This window comes from Sceloporus undulatus, chromosome 3, assembly GCF_019175285.1.
Source record: "Sceloporus undulatus isolate JIND9_A2432 ecotype Alabama chromosome 3, SceUnd_v1.1, whole genome shotgun sequence".
Taxonomy (NCBI): Eukaryota; Metazoa; Chordata; class Lepidosauria; order Squamata; family Phrynosomatidae; genus Sceloporus; species Sceloporus undulatus.
This window is the reverse complement of record NC_056524.1, coordinates 111,922,930-111,942,931: the sequence shown is the minus strand read 5'-3', so window position 1 is coordinate 111,942,931 and position 20,002 is coordinate 111,922,930. Positions and strand designations below refer to the sequence as shown.

Here is a 20,002-nt window from a genome sequence, read left to right as displayed (position 1 = left end):
TGACTTGCCCAAGGTCACCAAGTACTAAGAAAGATATTTCCATGGTGGCGGTGGGGGATTCGAACCCCAGTTTGCTTTGGGTCGCCGTAACTTGGAAACAACAACAGCAACAGCTCAAAAAAGTATTAGTCCAATGCTCAAGTCAATAAGCCACGCTGGCTCTCCCCTCTCATTAATTGTTGTTGTTATTAGCTGCCCTTTGAGTCGACCCCGGCTCATGGCAACCCTATAAAATGAGACATCTCCAAGACCACTTGTCTGCAAATGAAGGCGGTGGCCTCCCTGATTGAGTCCATCCATCTCGCATGTGGCCTTCCTCTCTTTCTGCTCCTCTCCACCTTTCCTAGCATTACTATCTTCTCATGACGTGGCCAAAGTAGGACAGCCACAGTTTTGTCATCTTGGCTTCCAGAGAGAGCTCAGGCTTGATCTGCTCAAGGACCCATTTGTTTGTCTTTCTGGTTGTGCATGGCATCCTCAGCACTCTCCTCCAGAACCAGATCTCAAATGAGTTGGTTTCCATGCTATCTTCTTCCTTCACATCCCACATCCATACATAGTGATGGGGAATACAGCGGCTTAGACAGGTCTAACTTTAGTGCTCAGCTGTATCTCTTTAGGGCTTTGTCAACTTCTTTTCCATTCCTCGTCTTCTTCTTATCTCTTCGACCGTAATCTCTGTACGGATCAGGGTTCGATCCAAGGTACGGGAACTCTTAACTATTTTGATTTTCTTGTTGCCTAAGTTCAATTTGCGTAGCTCCTCCACAGTCGTTATTTCTGTTTATGTTCAACCGTAAGCCTGCTGCCTTTGCACTTTCTTCTCCTTTGATCCTGTTCCAGGTCTGTGATGTTTGTTTTTGCCAGTTGCATGGGGTCATCATCCGCATATAGCTGATATTGTTGGATTCATGGGTCCCCAGAAGTCGACTCACAATCAAATGACAACAAACGGCAAATCCTAAATTCACAGCTTAGTTCCAAAGCCAAACATACCTTTATGGGCAGTTTCCAAAAAGGCTAAGCTATTGCCTTCCAGATCTTAGTGGGTTGCTGCTGGGGGATGATGGGAGCTGCAACGCCACCAACTGGAAGGCCACCGTCTCCCATTTTCCTTGTCCTGGATCAGTGGTTCCCAAATTTTGGCCCTCCAGGTGTTTTGGGACTTAAGTTTCCATGCTTCCTGACTATTGACCAAGGTGACTGGGGATTATTTATTAATATTATTGTTATTATGTATATTATTATTATTATTATTATTATTATTATTATTATTATTATTATTATTTATTAGGATTCTAGGAGCTGAAATACAAAAACCAAAAAAAACCTTGGAGGACCAATGCTTCAGAAACACACACACGCAAGATCTCGCGTTGTTTGATGAAAGGGTCGCGACTTGCGAAGCCGCTTCCGCCCTTCCTTTGCCAGTAAAGAGGCGAAGGCGGTGCAGTCGAAATTATCCCTCGCTCCCCGTCATTGGTTGCTGCCAGGGCCAATCGGATCCCAGCTTTCTCTCCCCCTCCCTCGCGCTGCAACCTGAGTGGATGCCTCGCGGGTGACGTCACCTCAGCCCCCACCGCCTTTCCTAGGGAGCCTGTATAAGCGTCTTCGACGGCGGGCAACCTTTTTGCGTCGCTGTGAGCGGTTGCTATTGGTAGAGCCTGCGCCGCGCATGCGCCGTCCGGGAAAGTGAAGCCAGAATCCTTCCCTTCTTTGCCTGGGTCCCTCCGTTGTGTGTTTGCCAGTACCGTTACGTCATCACCTCTGCCTCCTCCTCTTCCTCCTCCTTTCTCCTGAGCTAACATGGCGGCGGGGGCTGGAGAAGAGCAGTTCCCCTTCCAGGGGCTCCTGCCCAAGAAGGAGACCGGCGCTGCCGCCTTCCTCTCCCGACACCCGGAGTACGACGGGCGGGGGGTGCTCATCGCCGTCTTGGACACCGGGGTGGATCCTGGGGCCCCTGGCATGCAGGTGAGGAGGAGGAGGAGGGCTCCTGGGGAGAGGGACCTGTTGGTGGGGCTCCTGGGCTCCTTTCCCTTCCCTCTGAGGGAGCCAGAGAGGGAGGAAGAACAGGGGTTTAATGATAACAACAACAACAGTAACGCATTTTGTTTGTATACCGCCTTTCCAAAGGATCAAGGCGGTTTACAAAACTACATAAACAAATGCATAAGCGATTTACATAAATAAAATACCTAAATGATACATAGCGTATACAAACCAAAAGTCCATCCCTCATCTATAGTATTGTTATTATTGTTGTTATTATTACTACTGCTGGTAGCCAGAGTGGTGATGTTAATAGTAAGAGCTCTGCAACAGTTTGTGAAGGGTTTGGCGGGAAGGAAAGGCAAAACAACGCCTGAGGATGGGAAGGGCAGCCATGGAAGGACTGGACAGGGTCCTGAAGTGTAAAGATATATATATATATATATATATATATATATACACACACACACACACACACACACACACTGAACATTAAAGTCAGGATCGTCATCATCAAAAACTTTCCTTGGCTTGGACATTGAACAAAATGGAGACTGCAGTCGAGAGGTAAGACTAGGATTGGGAAAGGCAGCCATGAAAAAAAACTGGGTAGTATCCTAAAGGGTAAAGATCTACTGAATGTTAAAGTTAGGACCATCTGAGTCACTGTCAAAGGCTTTCCATGGATCAAACCTTGAATGGGGGCTGTGGTCAATAAGAAGACCAAGATTGGGAAGGGCAGCCATGGAAGACCTGGACAAGGTCCTAAAGAGTAAAGATACACAGCTGAGCATTGAAAGTGGATAGTCTGAGTCCCTGTTAAAGATTTCCTGTACAAAGGATGTGCAGAAGTAGACTTAACCATGAACATGATGAAAACAAAAAGTATTGACCACAGAGGATCTGCATTAATTCAACCTAGATAATGTGGAACTTGAAATACAGTGGGCCCTTGGTATCTGCCAGGGTTTGGTTCCAGGACCTCCATGGATACCCAAATCCATGCATGCGCAAGTCCCACAAAGTAAAATAGTGTACATTATATAAAATGGCAAAATCAATGTTTGCTATTTGGAGTTTATTCTTTAATGGTTTTCCGACCATGGATGCTTGAAGTCATGAGTAAAGAAAAATCCATGGATATGGAGGGTCAACTGTAGTTAAAGTTTTCCCATACCTTGGATGAAACATTGATCAGAATGGAGTCTGCAGTCAAGAAATCGGAATAAGATTAAGATTGGGAAGGGCAGCTATGAAAGAACTAGAAAAGATTCTACTTTGGGGTTTCCTTTTTGTGCCCTGGAAAGGTGATGCCATGTCCCCAATCTGGTGCAGTTTAGGAGTGGTCTGCACAGCCCCTCAGTCTTCAAGGTCACAGACCTGAAACTGAAACCAACATTTTCAAACCGTGAATTCTTGAATCCATTTATAAAAAAAGCCGTCTATAAGAAGGGACGATTGTATCTTCCCCATTCCTGTGCTATTGAGAGCACTGTGTTCCAGTGGCTCCAGTCCTACCTCTCAGGCAGACTCCAGATGGTGGTGCTGGGGGACAGCTGCTCTCGCAAGAGAGAGCTGACATCTGGCATCCCTCAGGGCGCCATCTTATCCCCCATGCTTTTTAACATTTACATGAAGCTGCTGGGAGAGATCATCCGGAGACATGGGGCGCGATATTATCAGTACGCTGATGGCACCCAAATATATTTCTCTATGTCTCTGACTGTTGCAGTGGCTAAAAACAGCATCTCCTCTGGATGCCTGCCTTGAGTCAGTAATGGGCTGGATGAGGGAAAACAAACTCAAGTAGAATCCAGAAAAAACGGAGGTACTTGCGATAGGTTCCTCAAGCCCAGGGATGGAGATTTGTCAACCGATCCTGGACGGGGTCACACTCCTCCTAAAGGACGAAGTTCGCAGTTTGGGAGTACTTCTGGATCTGTCTCTCCAGCTGACATCTCAAGTGGATGCGACGGCCAGAAGTGCTTGGTACCAACTTCGGTTGATATGCCAACTGGGCCCTTACCTGGACAAAAAGGACCTGGAAGCAGTAGTACTTGCACTGCTAATCTCTCGTTTTGATTTCTGTAATGCGCTCTACATGGGGCTACCCTTGTACCAAGTTCGGAAGCTTCAATTGGTCCAAAATGCAGCTGCCAGGTTGGTCAATGGTTCATCCAGGTTTGACCACATAACACCTATTTTAAAATCTCTTCACTGGCTCCTAGTCAGCTTCCGGGTGCAATACAAGGTGTTGGTTATCACCTTTAAAGCCCTACATGGCTTGGGCCTGGGTTACTTGCGGGAATGCCTTTCCTTACACAATCCATCCCGCACTCTTAGAATAACAGGGAAGAACATATTAGAACATGTTCCAACTAAGCTCATATTGACTTCTCAAAGAGCTTTTACAGCAGCCGCTCCAAAACTATGGAATAACCTCCATCACTGGACAAATTGTTGCATTACCCCTCGATGGACCTAGTTCTATATTAACTGTACTATTTTATCGATGTATTTAAATGTATTTTAAATGTATTTTATTCTGATGTATTTTTTAACTGGTTGTAATCCCGCCTTGATCCATTCGGGAGAGGAAGGAAAATATAAATAAACCATTATTATTATTATTATTATTATTATTATTATTATTATTATTATTAAACGAATTGCAGACTGAAGAGCCATGCTTTGTTTAGCTACTACTCCAGCAACTAAACACTTTGAGGCTATGGGATTCAGACTTTGGTTCAAGCCAGAATTCTCTAGAATGCAGCTATTTGTCATGTGTGAACCTAACCAGTTTTTGCAAAATACCGTTGCCTACAAAAACTGCAATAATAAAAAGTAAATGCCCTTTTCAGTGGAATGATGTAAGGGAGAGTAGTATTTATGTAAACAAGGAATTGGTTAGGTTAGTGGCAGTGAAAGAGCTTATGGTTGCATTAAAATGTCTTACCGTGATTAATCAGAAACTCTGATTTTGTACAGATTTAAATTGTAAAGTATTCTTATTTTTCAGTTGTAGGAATCCTTCAATGCCTTAAAAGCTAAATATCAATTTTATAGTTGGAGTTTGTTTCAGATATCCTTATCCATGGACATTTCTACCACATATCATTTTTAAAATGAAGTATTTAATGAAGGCAAGCCAGTGTGGTGTAGTGGTTGAAGCATTGGAGATCAGAGTTTGAATCTCTGCTCAGCTGTAGAAACCCACTGCAGGATCTTGGGCAAGTCACACACTCACAGCCCCAGAGGAAGGCACAAGGAAAGCTCCTCTGCACAAATCTTGCCAAGAAAACTCTGTGATGGATTTGTTTTAGGTTCGCCATAAGTTAGAAACAACTTGAAGGCAGACATAAAATGTAATGAAGATGCTACCAGTTGCTTTGCTATTTTAAATGGTGTGTAGTTCACATAATTACATTTACATTTTCATTTTTTGTTACAAATGGAGCAATAATGAGCTTCTTTGGTTCTGCCAATTTATTAAGCGCAAGCAATAAATAAATAAAATAATCATCATTAGTAACACAGAAAATTTTGTCTCTAGTTCTCCATAGTATCAAGCAAATAGGGCCCAAACAGAAGGCCAAAATAAAGCTACTTCGGGTCTCTTTGTAGGTATCCTGTTTAAATGATGCATGCATCCTAAGAGCCATAAGCCGTGTTAAAGCCACGCTTCAGTCCTAAGGACTCGAGTGCGGCTTTGGTGCAGCTTCTGCCCTCTTAAGGTGCCTGTGTCATTTAAATAGCATACCTCCAAAGTGACCCAAAGTAGCTTTATTTTGGCCTGTCTCTTCAGGCCCTTAGACTCATTTCCATTAAAAAAAAACTGAGAAAGGAAATCAAGACCAGGAATTGTAATGATTAGATACGCTGTGTTGTCTTCATAAAATTATTCCTATTACATCATTTTTAGAAATACTTTAATGTAGAATACCTTGTCTTACACATTTTATTCATCATTCTTAAGGAAAAATATTTCAAAATCCTTTTTTTTTTAAATGGTATCACAGATTTGTGAAGGCCTCAAAAAAAAATAAATAGTATTTTGCAGACCTTTACAAATCTAGGTTAATCCTTTCCTGCAAACCAGTTCTGCCATTCTAGGGATTGGGTCGCATCCTATAGCTGTGGCTATGTTTATTATGTACTATGAACGTATTTAGTAGTGTGGTTGCTAATCAGAATTAATCTTAAGTGAACACCTTGATTCATAATGGACCTGAGGAGGAAGGTGTTTGCTTGAGGGTTTTTTCCTGTTGAAGTGTGGGTGCATGACACACAAAGTTCTTTGCCTTTGTGAAATCAGATTAAATCAGCGGTCAGACACTAGTGGTAAGTGTGGCAATTGCCTCTTATAGGAGTATTATGAGTAGAAATAGATGTACTATAAAAGAAGTCTTCTTGAATGCACATAGACTGACATTAATTACTTGTTCCAAGATTTAAATGTACCCGTATTTTCTGGCATATAAGACGACCCCCAACTTTTCCAGTTAAAATATAGAGTTTGGGATATACTCACCGTATAACACTACCCCTCTTCCAGTGCACACTAAATAAAAAATTTAAAAACATCAGATTTGATTTCAATATGGTAATTTTAATTCAAATGACATGCAGGTACTTAGCAGGAAACCTTGTATACAAAGCCTGTTTGGATTGGTCAACTCTCCCTCCCTGTCTCCAACACTATCAAAGCAGTAGCTGCTTTCATACGATCATCGCGTATGGTGGAGATGCGGCTGCAGCCGTTTTTGAGCTCCCCCCACCATATGCGGCGACCGCAGATTCTCCATTCTGGCTCAGAAGTTTTAGCACCTGACCTATAAGACAACATCCGGCATATAAGACGACCCCCAGCTTTTGAGAAGATTTTTCTGGGTTAAAAAGTAGTCTTATATGCCAAAAAATACAGTATATTATTTCTAAGCATGTAACATCTATTAGCAAATAGATGTGCGTGCCTTCCTGCCCAACATATGGAGAAAGCTAAGTATGTGGCACTGTAGCATAAGGCTTCTAGTTGATAAGGAATTGCTGAGTACTCAATGAAATTTCCATTCCTAATTTTTACTGCAGTAGTAGTCTTCCTTCCTTTGGTACTAAAGGTTTCTTCCACATGTGCTTGCATTTTGCAAGCACATGCATTAAAACAGATCTAGCTCTGTTTGAGCATTTGACCTGTCGTGCAATTAACTGAACAAAGGCTGTTTTGTTGCTTAATCTGTGGGTGGGATGGTTTCACAATTTTGGAGAGATGAGGACACCTGATAAACCACTACTGATTCGGTACATCTGAGTTCATGCATACTCAGTGACAAATACAGGGCAAGAATTCTGAGTGATTAGAGGATTATTAAAATGAGTTGTATTTTTGTATTGGTAAAATCAGTATCTGGGGAATGTTGTCATGACAGTTAATTAGTTTTGGTTAGTATGGTTGCTGAGCTTGCTGCTACACCTATCCTATCCTACCAAGATCTGCTCTTATTTTGTCCTAACTTCCCACCTGTCCTGTGTGGTTCACCATATCCTGTTTGTCTGTTTCACCCTACATTATTATCACTTCCTATTCCATCCTACACTTCAGTGGAATACATGTTTCAAATTCTTATCTGTGGCCATCAGTTCTTTAAGAAACATATGTGTGATTAATGCATGAATGGAAAATCTTAGTGCACTTAATTGATACTTGAGGGATAAATAGTTCAAGAGTATTATCCTTGGATATTTGTTTGTTTGGTTTTTGGTTTGGTCACAGTTTCTTCCTGTTTATTCTGTTTGCAAGATTCTCTCATGTGCCATTTTTTTTATACAAACCTGCTTTTTCAGTGATCATTATCACTGCAGGTCATCGATGTTTTATCTGTTCCAGTTGTCCATACTCTACGCTGAGAAGGCCCTGTCTGTCATGCCTGCTTGCCTGATTATTTCAGGAAGATACATGACTGGAGTCTCTGACTCTGATCCCGCAGTATGGGCATGTTGTATGGCTGAAGACCTTACTTCAAAAAGAAAATGTAACCTTTCCTAAGTGGCTGATAACATATTTCAAAAATAATAAATATGTTATCAATCAAAGTAAAATTCAAGTTAATTCTAATTAAACTTGGAGTGGCAAGATAAAGAAATGTTCAATAGAAGGAAATTCTGTAAAACAGTGGCAGAAACAGAGGATTCTGTTGAGGTTGTTACATTATTTGAAGAACAATGTATGTTGTTTTCCAACCTTTTTAAATATCCAAGTTTTTGCTCAGTGACAGAGTGCCATTGGTGGGGAGATGAAGAGAGAACCCTCTCTCCCTTAGAAAGTCCTTTCCAAGGTCCTGACAAAGTGGACCACTGGGATAAATGATCACTGACCAAGGCCTCCACTAATTATTGCCAAGTAAGTAGGATCATATTAGAGAACTTGCAAATATACTGAACCGGGGGAAACTGTCAAAAGGTATCAATGGATTATGCCAATGAGGTATGTACATCAGTTGATAGTCTGCCAGTTTGAATCATGGCAAAGCTTCCATTGGTCCTAAAGATTTAAATGTTTGCTTCAGTCTGTAATTGAATTAGGGCTCCATTGGAATTGAGGCTGTTCCTGTCTTCTTTAACAGTTACTTTTGATTTTATCATTCTATTTTATGTTTTGTAATTTCAAGCTTTGCTTGAGACAGTCTATCCATAAAACTGGTTTATTTTAAAATAAATGTTGTTCTAAGAAACTGACAACATTTAGCCAAACTAAACAGGAGACAGTATGCTGAGGGCACTTATTTTTCAAGTGTTAGCTTGTCCATATAATATTAATCGTTCTGTTAATTGCCTCATCTTTCTTTTACTGTTTTTTTTAAGATTACAACTGATGGAAAACCCAAGATAATTGACATAATAGATACAACTGGCAGTGGTGATGTAAACACTTCAACTGTTGTAGAACCAAAAGATGGAGAAATCATTGGTCTTTCAGGAAGAACTCTGAAGGTAACATTGGTTTGAAATTAAATTCATTGCTCATTTTGGAAAGGTCTGCAGAGCTTGATTTAAATTTGAGAGCAGTTATCTGGACCCCAAGCAAAATTGGGATGATCACTAATGACCTTGAGACATTTAGTAGTCCATAGTTGCATTTGTGCAGGGGATTCTGTGGCTTAGTGGTTAAGATGCCAATTCTGATGATTGGAGGGCTACTGTCACTAGTCCCAGCCTCTGCCAACCTAGAATCATAGAGTTGGAAGAGACCACAAGGGGCATCCAGTCCAACCCCCCTGCCATGCAGGAAATGTAAATCAAAGCATCCCCGACAGATGGCCATCCAGCCTCTGCTTAAAGACTTCCAAGGAGGGAGACTCCACTACACTCCAAGGGAGTGTGTTCCACTGTCGAACAGCCCTTACTGTCAGGAAGTTCCTCCTAATGTTGAGGTGGAATCTCTTTTCCTGGAGCTTCCATTCATTGCTCCGGGTCCTAGTTTCTGGAGCAGCAGAAAACAAGCTTGCTCCCTGCTCAATATGACATCCCCTCAAATATTTAAACAGGGCTATCATATCACCTCTTAACCTTCTCTTCTCCAGACTAAACATCCCCAGCTCCCTGAGTCTTTCCTCATAGGGCAAGGTTTCCAGACTCAATGTCCTTTTTGAATTGTGGTGCCCAGAACTGGACACAATATTCCAGGTGGGGCCTGACCAAAGCAGAATAGAGTAGCACTATTACTTCCCTTGATCTAGACACTATACTTCTATTGATGCAACCTAAAATCGCATTGGCCTTGTTAGCTGCCACATCGCACTGTTGACTTGTGGTCTACTTGGACTCCTAGATCCCTTTCACATGTAGTCTCCTTAAGCCTGGTGTCCCCCATCTATATCTGTGCATTTCATTTTTTCTGCCCTAAGTGCAACCTAGCAGTTCAAAAGCATGCAAATGCAAGTAGATAAATAGGTACCACTTCGGTGGGAAGGTATCAGCGTTCGGTGCAGTCATGCTGGCCACATGACTACCTGAGCAGACTTCAGACAGTGCTGGCTCTTCAGTTTAGTAATGGAGATGAACACCATTGCGACTACATATTCATGTCAAGGGACTACCTTTATATTTACCTAGTTGCAGTTGTAGTATTTTAATGTTGTTGTTTATGAAAAATTGTATGGGTGGAATGCAGCTGAGAGTATAGTTGACAAGGCTGGAGTGAGGCATTAATAGAATTAATGCTTACCTAGACGCACTGGGATAACTTAGTATCTGTACATTTCCACCAACATAACTGTAAGATATCAACTATTTTATTCCTCAGCATGTTTCCTGGGATATTAAATAAATACTCTGCTTTTCCCCCAAACCTGGAATTTAAGAGATGGTATTTTTCTTCTGCCATAAGAGCAAGAGATATTTTGATAGTTGCAATGTATATAAGGAACTTAAATAAGACTGTAACACGTAAGTTCAAGCAAGGAATATACACTCTGTTATCAGAGCTGAGAATAGCAGGAGTAATATATATATATATATATATATATATATATATATATATATATATAGCAAAGAGCATAAATTTTAATCTGCTTTTTTTAGACCTAGGCAGAGTTACCATGGAGTGAACCACATTGAAAATGCTGGTCCGCTGGTTGGGATAGAACAAATAGATACTAAATTCTTCCCCTTTTCAGATTCCAACTGACTGGATAAATCCTTCTGGGAAGTATCACATTGGATTAAAAAATGGTTATGATTTCTATCCTAAAGCTCTAAAGGAGAGAATACAGGTAACAAAGCATTATATGTTTGTTTTACATCCCTCATCTTAACCCTTTTATTGTTTATACTGCCAAAATATATTTGGCACTATGTGAAAAACCTTAAGAATAAACTTTAGACACTTGTGCTCCCTTCTGTCTTTCCATACTGTGATTGTGTTACCCATTTGTAGTTATACTTGGTGAACTATATTTTGTGTTTGCTTGAACTGTATGTTGGGCTTAAGGATCAACTGTAATCAGAAAAAAGAGAACTACATTTACTGTGTGTAACTGTGTAGATGCATGGCATGCTCACAATTTTGCTTGTACAGATTTGTATAATTTTAAATTTCATAAATATGCCCAATTGCTGAATTTTATATACTAAGTTGAGCCAATGTGGTTTAAGTGTCAGACTAGGACTCCGGGATACCAGTGTTCAAATCCCCACTCAGACATGGAAATCACTGAGTGACCTTGGGAAAGTCACACATGCTCAACACCAGAAAACCCTGTGATAGGTCCATCTTAGGATCACCATAAATTGGAAATGACTTGAAGGCACACAACAACAAGAAAAAATACACTTAAGTTGTAAATAAAGTATTGTGCATTGCTAAAACAGTAACATAACTAGGTTTGATATGAAAATATGGCTTCAGTGTCTGGTAATTTTCTTACTCTGTGCCAGAATTCTTTCAAACCATTGTTCACTAGCTCAAACCAAATTGTATTTACCATGTGAGGAGGCGTATCATTAAAGCAACGTGTGTTTGTGGGAAATAGGGCTATGTGTGTGAAGACAAAATGTATCCATGTAACACCAGGCCATGGCTTGTAAAACTAACCCTCTGTTACTATACTCAGCTTTTTATCATTGGTGACAGAACAGCAGAAGCTAGAGAGAAGACCAGGGTTTCCCTCTTTTAGCAGCCTCCTAAACATTTGGGGAATTCATTTTGGCTTCATGCTAGTAAAACGTTGCCCTGTTGACACCTGTATTGAGGCATCCTGGACCACCTCTGCTTTGATAGTGGCAGAACTACACAGTGTATCTTTTTACCACATGCAAAACACTGCTTAATTTAGTATGGTATATATGAAAAGTCTCAGCATGCTGATGTCAAATCAGTTTATCATTGGTTGCAGAAAGAACGCAAGGAAAAGCTGTGGGATCCTGTTCATAGATTGGCACTTGCAGAAGCCTGCAGGAAACAGGATGAGTTTGAAGCTGCTCATATATCTCCATCACAGGTTTGTACTATTGATTGGTTCAAAAATGATTTGTTACATTATGGGAAACGACTACATTTTAATGACATAGTCATTCTATTTCAGTAATCAAAATAATTATTTGTTATTGATGTAACTTTTTGTTATAGTGTATCAGTGAAATCCTGTGTACTGGACTGCTCCTTTGCTGAGTGAGATTGGCTCTGACTACTTGCATATAGCCTGCCTCTTCATTTGCAAAACTTCAACCACACATCTCATTTATGTCTTAAGTTCCTCATGCAGTGGCATCTATGGGTTTCTTTAGCTGGATGAGGGGAACCATCCTCAGTATACTTTATGAAGCATTGCATCTTTCAGGAAAGCAAGCTAATGAAAGAAGAGCTTCAGAGTCAAGTGGAGTTGCTGAATTCTTTTGAGAAAAAATACAGTGATCCTGGCCCAGTGTATGACTGCTTGGTATGGCATGATGGCGAAACTTGGCGGTACGCTCTTTTTTGTTTTTGTTGTTCCTTTTATGAAATATCTAATCATTAATTAGTTTTTACTTGTAAAAGAATAAGTCCTTTCTCTCCTATCTACATTCTGATAGGCATTCCCACTTTTTGCAACAAGCTGTGTCTTAACATCTTGTTTGTATACAGCTTGGTCTCGATTGCAGCTATATAACACAGACTGCTTTGTAGTTGTAGATCCAGGAAAGATACAAGTATACATAGCAGTGCATGTGTAAACAGAGCTGGAGGCTGCAGTTGTCTGTTTCATTTATGTCACATACAGGCTGTACTGTACTACCTGCACCTTTTCAACTTTTTGAAACTCTGTTCAAATCATAAGCAACTTGGGTTCTGTGCTATGTTTTTAATGATTTCTAATATTTCTTTCTACCCAACATTCACTTACTGTACTCTAGCCAGAAAAATAAAATAGCTTATTGAATCAAAATGAATGTTAAAATACAAACACAGTGATACCAGAGGCCAGTCTAAATACCAATTATAGTAAAATTTAAATTGACTCCTAAACAGTGCCAGTCTAAGAATGGGTTTTGTAATTATGGTGACAGGAAGACAGAATGCTGTTTCATGTGTCTGGAGTAGTAATAATTTAAAAGGGAGGTCCAGAACAGTGTCTTAGCTGGTCATCTCAACAAGTGAAGGAGGAATTATTTAGCAAATCATGAGAAGGAAGGCAGTACCCATAATACAGTGAGCCTGTAACATCTAGAAATTTAGAGAGCAACACTAGTCCCTTAGTGTCCCTGAAGTTGTTATGGGAACTAGCAACAACTGAGACAATCAAGGGAAGACATTGATTTGTATCTGTTATATGTCAGAGGCAGAAGCCATAGTTTCCCTCTCCCACTGCATTTGGAAAGATAAAATTATTTTATTTATATACAACCTTTCTCCTTCATTGGAACCAAGACAGCTCACAAAAGATGCTTGGAAAAAACAACACATTTTTAAAAACACAACTTAAAACATTATGTTAATATAACAAGTTATAACATAAAATAATTGAAAACATATTAAGTTAAAAAATAAAACCTTTTAAAACATCCAAAAGCAAACACTCCAATAAGAAATCTCCCTGGAGCTGCTGGCAATTCACATAATGATTGTAACTCTGCAGGCCAAACCTTGGGATGAATGCCTCTAGTTAATAGGGTATTCATCTGATTTCTTTGTTGAAAATACTCATTTGAGTTACCATGAAAAATTGAAAATATTGCCATTTCTTCCTCCCTTTCTCTGCTGTCAGCATACTAATAGCTCTAATGCTGTAACTAGACTGCCAAATCATTGTTGCTGGTCAGTGCTGTATTGTAAACAGAGTATAGTTATGGAAATCTTGTGCTGTGGCTTTTACATCCATATACTCTTGAGACTAGGAACTGCAGGTGGGAACGTTCAGTAAACTGTGTAATCAGAAGTGTAGTCTGCAGGAGTATGAAGACTGAGAGTGGAAAGTGGTTGGATGGAATATCTCTTAGGCACCCCATGCATTGTGCTTTGAGTACTTTGAAGAAAAATGTAGTTTAAATGTTATTTCTCTCTTGGGAAAGGCTAAATAGCTTGCACTTCTGTCAGATGGTTGCAGGGATTATGACACAGCAGGAATCTTTTCACATAATAACTTGCAAACTTATATTTGCACAATTAAATTCAGATTTATATCTTTCTTCAAGCTGGTGTATTACCAGTGAGACACAAAAAAATTGAGGGAAATGTTTTGGCATAGAGACTGACTGATCCTGAAATCTAAATTGATATGGTCATTTCTAAGATCACATTAGTAAATGAATTGAGGATCTTATGTTCCAATTAAGTTACAGAAGATCAGTGACTATTTGAGTTTAAAAACCTAAGAAGGATCTAGAGTGTCTTTAAAAAAACAAAATGGCTAATTTGTGTATGTTCTTTGTTCTCTCTGTAGAGCTTGTATAGATTCAAGTGAAACAGGTGACTTCTCTAACTGCACTATTTTACGGAACTACAAAGAAGGTCAAGAATATGGATCATTTGGCACATCAGAAATGTTGCATTACTCTGTCAATATTTATGATGAAGGGAACCTGCTTTCAATTGTTACAAGTGGAGGTAAGATTACTTTTAGAAAACACTTTTTAAGAACCATTGTTCATGGCTAATATTTTTTTAAAAGAAGAAAGGAGAAAATAAAATTACTGGTAATTCCAGGATGGACAGAGTGTAACTTTAGGGTTGTATATAGTTTAGAGGCCTGTTCTTGCAGATTGCAACTGCTCCAGATACCCAGGGGTACCCCCTTTGGGCCAAACTAAGGGGCTTTCTTGGAAACCTTCATGTTTTAAAAGCAAGTCACCTTTTAAATAGGATGCTGCCTCCTTCCTGCCTCTCTGTTCTGTTCAAGATGAAAAAGTAACAATTTTTCACAATCAGAAATGGACGTGAAGCAACTTTCAATATTGGGTTTTTTTGGTGGACTGTGAAGCTCCCAGAGAGTCCTGGTGGAAGAAAACTGCCCCCAGACCAGCACAGTTATCCACACTTGAATTTTGGCCATAGAGGCCCCTTCCAAAAATGGCTAACCATATGCTTGCAGACACTCATGCATGTTTTAGTTACACCTCTGTAGTTGTTGGATGTAGTGGTGTGCTTAGAATACATCCAAGGATGCTTTAATTCCTCTTTCTCATCTGCCCCTCCCCTTGTGCAACACTCTGCTGCTAGGGTATTTTTTTCCACCCACCATTATGATCATGTCACTCCATTGTTGTCGTCCCTTCACTGGCTCCCGGTCCCATTGAGAATCCATTATAAACACTTATTACTAACTTTCAAAGCCCTTCATGGTTTGGCTCCCACTTACTTGTCAGGACTTGCTTCCCCCTATCTTCCTGTTCACGTTCTGTGCTCTAGTGATTCAGAGCTGTTGATTCAGCCAAGGATTTTCTCTGCCCCTACTCGGATACGCCCCTTCTCCTATGCTGCCCCCTATTTTTGGAATCTTCTTCTCATGAATCTGTGGACCACCACCTCGTTAGACTACTTTAAGTCTAAATTAAAGACTATTCTATTTAGGGAAGCCTTCCAACTTTCGTCTTGATTTTATGACCATATTATTTGTATTAATTTACACTTTTATAGTATTGTTTTAACTTTGTTATAGTAATATTTTATTAATTTTATAATCTTGCTTGTGGTTTTAGGTTGTGCGCCATAGGCAGGCTTTTGTTTCTATTTTGGATTGTTGTTTTCTCTCCTTTGTAAAGCACTATGTAAAGCCTATGGCGCTATACAAATGTAAGAATAACAATAATAATAACAACAACAATAACTTATGGACCTGTTTGTGCATGATTCATTGTGTACAGTTAGATTGCTGTACTTGTGAAGCCAAAAAGACACTTCAAAAAAGAAATTCATGTATTTTAGCTGCTCTCTTTAGGGCTGAAAGGCGGGGTATAAATACCGTAAATAAATAAAATAAATATTCATTGTAGACAATGTCTGTCAGTATGCATTATGCTGCCAGACCTCATTGTAAGTGATAGTTTCTATGAGGAAAACTGAATGCAAGCAAAAATGCCACGTGATTTACTTTGGAGTTTAATGGATTAGATTGGGCAGCTACTTTTGGCTAGAATGCTATGTTGTGTTCTTTTAATGATGGGTTGTATTTATTTTTCAGGAGCTCATGGAACACATGTTGCTAGCATAGCTGCAGGATATTTTCCAGATGAACCAGACCGGAATGGTGTGGCCCCTGGTGCACAAATTCTTGCCATCAAGATTGGTGATACAAGATTAAGCACCATGGAAACTGGCACTGGCCTTATAAGAGCTGTTAGTATTCACAGTTATCACAAGCTAGATTTTCCAGGTCTAACTTACATAGCTTGTTGCAGGAAAAACAGAAATCAGTTTGTTTTGTGAAACTTTAGAATAGACTATTTTATATAGGTATAAACTTGCACGGAGGATAACCCAATTCATCTGATATTTATTCCATGATAAAATTCCTTCAGTCTTTAATATCCACAAGTTCATTCATTTATGGGAAAATCTGTTCAAAAAATACATTGCACTTGTATATTTCCAAGCAGTGGTGTAAATGGAATATTTCCAGGTTGTTGTCATCAGATTTCCCATTTCTGCAAAGGCAATAATGGTTTAATAAACCTTTGGGAAGCGAACAAGTGTGTTCCTGAGATTGTTTTGAGAATGTACAGCCCAATAGCTGAATATACCAGCAGTTGACTAAAAATAGTTCTCAGCAGCAGCTCTATCAGCGGAGAATGAAAGGGCATGCTCATTTTGATTCAAAATAGTTTTGGCCTGGAATGCAAAATCTATCCAAATAGGCTGCTGGTGGCCCCTGCATTTATTTATTTTATCCTTTTCATACACAAAACCTACCCAGATAGCCAATGTAAATACATAAAACCATGGCCATGACATCACTGCAACACAGGAGGCCAGGCCTCTAATATGTGTTAATGATATGAAAAGGTTGACATCCAGTTGGCAGGAGAGCCTGAGCTCAGCACCACTTTCTGCCTGGCCAGCACACCCCTAGGTATCCTTTCCTGTCAGGTTCACCTTCCCGCTTCTTTTGGAAGCATGCAATGTGCTGAGATGTTCTGTATTTGTTGGTTGAAAAGCAGTAGTTCTGAAAGTACTTCACAGATACCACTTCTCACCCAAGGGTCACCTAATATTTGTTGAGGGCCACATGGTGTCTGTTTTTGCAGTTAATGGGATGAGAAGGGAACAATTTCATCATGAAGGTCTTAATAATACTGCAGCAACAGGGCACTGAAAAGGAAACCAGAGAACGTCACAGGTCAGTGCTGGCTTCATGAGACAGTGCTGGCTTCAGATTTGTAGCAAACTAAACTTGAAACAATTGTGACCTAGTAGTCACTAATTGCCAGTCCCTGTTTGAAATCATGAATTACTGTGTAACATAAATAATACATAGGCTGTACACCTTAATACATGCTACCCTAGCAATTCTACTTGTCTTTTAAGATTTCTCAACACTGTTCTGGAACATTTACAGTAAATAAAAGGGACACGTCTGCTTTTAAACAGCACTCTGTTGATACTTGGTATAATATCAGTTAGTGGTAAAGTAGCAGAAACAGTCTTTATATGTTTTGTTTAGTGCTTGATGTTTTCATTTTAACAGATGATAGAAACAATAAAATACAAGTGTGACCTTGTTAACTACAGTTATGGAGAAGCAACCCATTGGCCAAATGCTGGGTATGTTACATTTTTATGACTGCTACTTTATTTTGTGCCAGGGATGGTTAACACCTTCAAGCTAGGTTAATGACTTTAGGAACCAGCTGTGTTGACATGTCTCTTTATTTGCTCAGTCTACAATAGAATTGGTGTGCCTTAGACCTCTGAGTCATTCCACTTTTAAAGCCTGGGAGCATAGTTGGAATAGCAGGGTTGCCACATTCTGGAAAATAAGGGAAATGAAAATTAGTAGGGGAAAATCAGAAATTTCAGTCAGAAGTTAGGAATATTGTGATTAGAATATACCCTTCCAAAATATTCATGTAATGAATATTTTGGCCTGCCACTGTAAGAGGACAGTCTATGCTTGTGCTAGTTGGGATGAGTCATGGAATAAAAGTGTAATGTAGTTTCATACATATTACTTAATATGATTACATTTTTGAAAATGTGAATATTTTGATGGGTCAGCAATAGTGGCTAGCCATACCTAGTCCCCAAAATTGTACATATAGCAGGCTAGTAAAATAATGTTGTCACAGTCCTGTTGTAGTCGATAGTAAAAAAATGAGATAGGTTTAAAAATAATAACGTACATGCTTTGTTAATAAAAGGAAATATATTTCAAAATGTCAAGCAGTATTTTTCTAAAACAAGATTTTAGACTCATTATTATATACAGCTTAGCATAGAGATTTTTGTTCTTCTGCAGAATGAAATTAAAAAAAAATTGGTTTGGAAGTAAATTAACATTAAAACATTTTAAAACTGATGAAAAGTAATCAGCAAAAGACTATCAAATAGTTTACAAGATGTTCAAGAAAGCCATACTTTCTAGTTAACAGTATTATGTCTAAACCTGTTCTTTGTAAGCCACATGAGGCGGAATTATATGAAAGAATAATTAATCTTAGACTTTCCACTGAAGTGTCATCAATCTCTACATTTAAAAGATGGCACAAACTTATCTCTATGTTGTATATTACAATGTTGGTGGATGAAAGACAAGGCAAATATAGAGCTACTGGAAGATGTTTGATAATCCCAAAAATCTAGTTACAGTAAGTTGTCAGTCTAAGTCAGTTTGGTTCTGTCTGGGACTGTTCAAGAGCACACACTGGCTGCAGAAAAAGAACAGTTACAGGTGACCTACAATTACACAGTGTTATAACACATTTTTTCTGCTGCTGCTGCTACTCTTCCTGGCATATTTTATACTTTATTATAAACCTTGTAGTTGAAAACATCTAACAATCCACCCACATAATACAGACAGCACAAAGCTTTCTGTATTTGGACCATCTTTGTGAATGGTATTGTAAGTTAGGAGATGGGGCTTTTTCCTCCAGCCACCAATGGAGCTAAATTAAATGGAAAGCTTATATATTGCTTTTGCCATATTCCAGCATGCGCTACAGAGAGTAAAGTTTGCAAATAGGGTGTGTGACAGAAAACCCCTTTTCTTTGAGGGAAGTAATTGCCTTTTTAAGAAAAGGTTTGGAGAGGCTAGGAAGATGGTAAGCCTTTTCAAACACTAAATGATCCCAGTCGCTACATACTGGCCTGAAATTGTCTGAAACCCTTCTTGAAAAAGAGGTGGAAATAGGCTTTACAGCAAAGGAGGTCTAAAAAGAAAGTAAAGCAAATATCAAGTGACCATGTTTTACCTAGAATATAAATGGTATTTTGATATTATCAGAGTGTTGTCAGCGTAGCTTATCGTGTCTCACAGTGTTTCTATTGAAAGTAGATTTTCTATTGAAAGTAGCGTTTCTATTGAAAGTAGATTTTCAGTTACTAAGGGCCAAAACAGACAGGCATAAAAAACTGGCTTTCAGCTGGCTTCAAGGTGTGGCATACTGACGACGCACACCCCCATGATGCCCGAAGGCTGGCTTCATGATGCCCAGCTGGCCAGACATGGGCTGGCTTCCGGGCACTCCGACGGCATGGTATTTACTAACTGTATGCCACCAGAGCGCCTTAAAGCCAGCTTCCAGCTGTGGCGGGCAGGAAAAGCTGCCTTTTTGTCAATGAAAAAAGGAGTGGCTCTTTGCTGCTTCTTTTTTGGCCAGCTTCAAGGCGGATTGGGACCGTGTTGTGCGATTGCCACAGCCCTAATTTGCCTTCAGAAGCTGCCCCATTGGGGCGGTCTGTTTCGCCCCTCAGTTAATGGAGTATTTGCATGAATATTCTGTTGCTTGTCAGGGTCATATTTAAGATACTGTCCTGAGTTTGGAGGACTTCAATATGTTGTAATTGATTGGTGCATGCCACAGTCAGTCACATATTTGGAAG

General features: G+C 39.7%; 1 protein-coding gene across 3 annotated transcripts in view; it reads left to right on the top strand.

The window, feature by feature from the left end:
• The first annotated feature begins 1,774 nt into the window (after positions 1–1,774).
• Positions 1,775–20,002, top strand: part of TPP2 (tripeptidyl peptidase 2) — a 57,412-nt gene continuing 39,184 nt past the window's right edge. For 2 of the 3 annotated variants that reach the window (XM_042457736.1, XM_042457735.1), the window contains exons 1-8: positions 1,776–1,971; positions 8,851–8,979; positions 10,665–10,760; positions 11,883–11,987; positions 12,327–12,451; positions 14,406–14,569; positions 16,143–16,297; positions 17,646–17,722. In XM_042457736.1, the coding sequence (XP_042313670.1) occupies positions 1,807–1,971; positions 8,851–8,979; positions 10,665–10,760; positions 11,883–11,987; positions 12,327–12,451; positions 14,406–14,569; positions 16,143–16,297; positions 17,646–17,722 (1,016 nt within the window). In that variant the 5' untranslated portion in view covers positions 1,776–1,806. Of the gene's footprint in view, positions 1,972–8,850; positions 8,980–10,664; positions 10,761–11,882; positions 11,988–12,326; positions 12,452–14,405; positions 14,570–16,142; positions 16,298–17,645; positions 17,723–20,002 lie in introns of all 3 variants that reach the window. The other variant, XM_042457737.1, reaches the window with a different exon arrangement.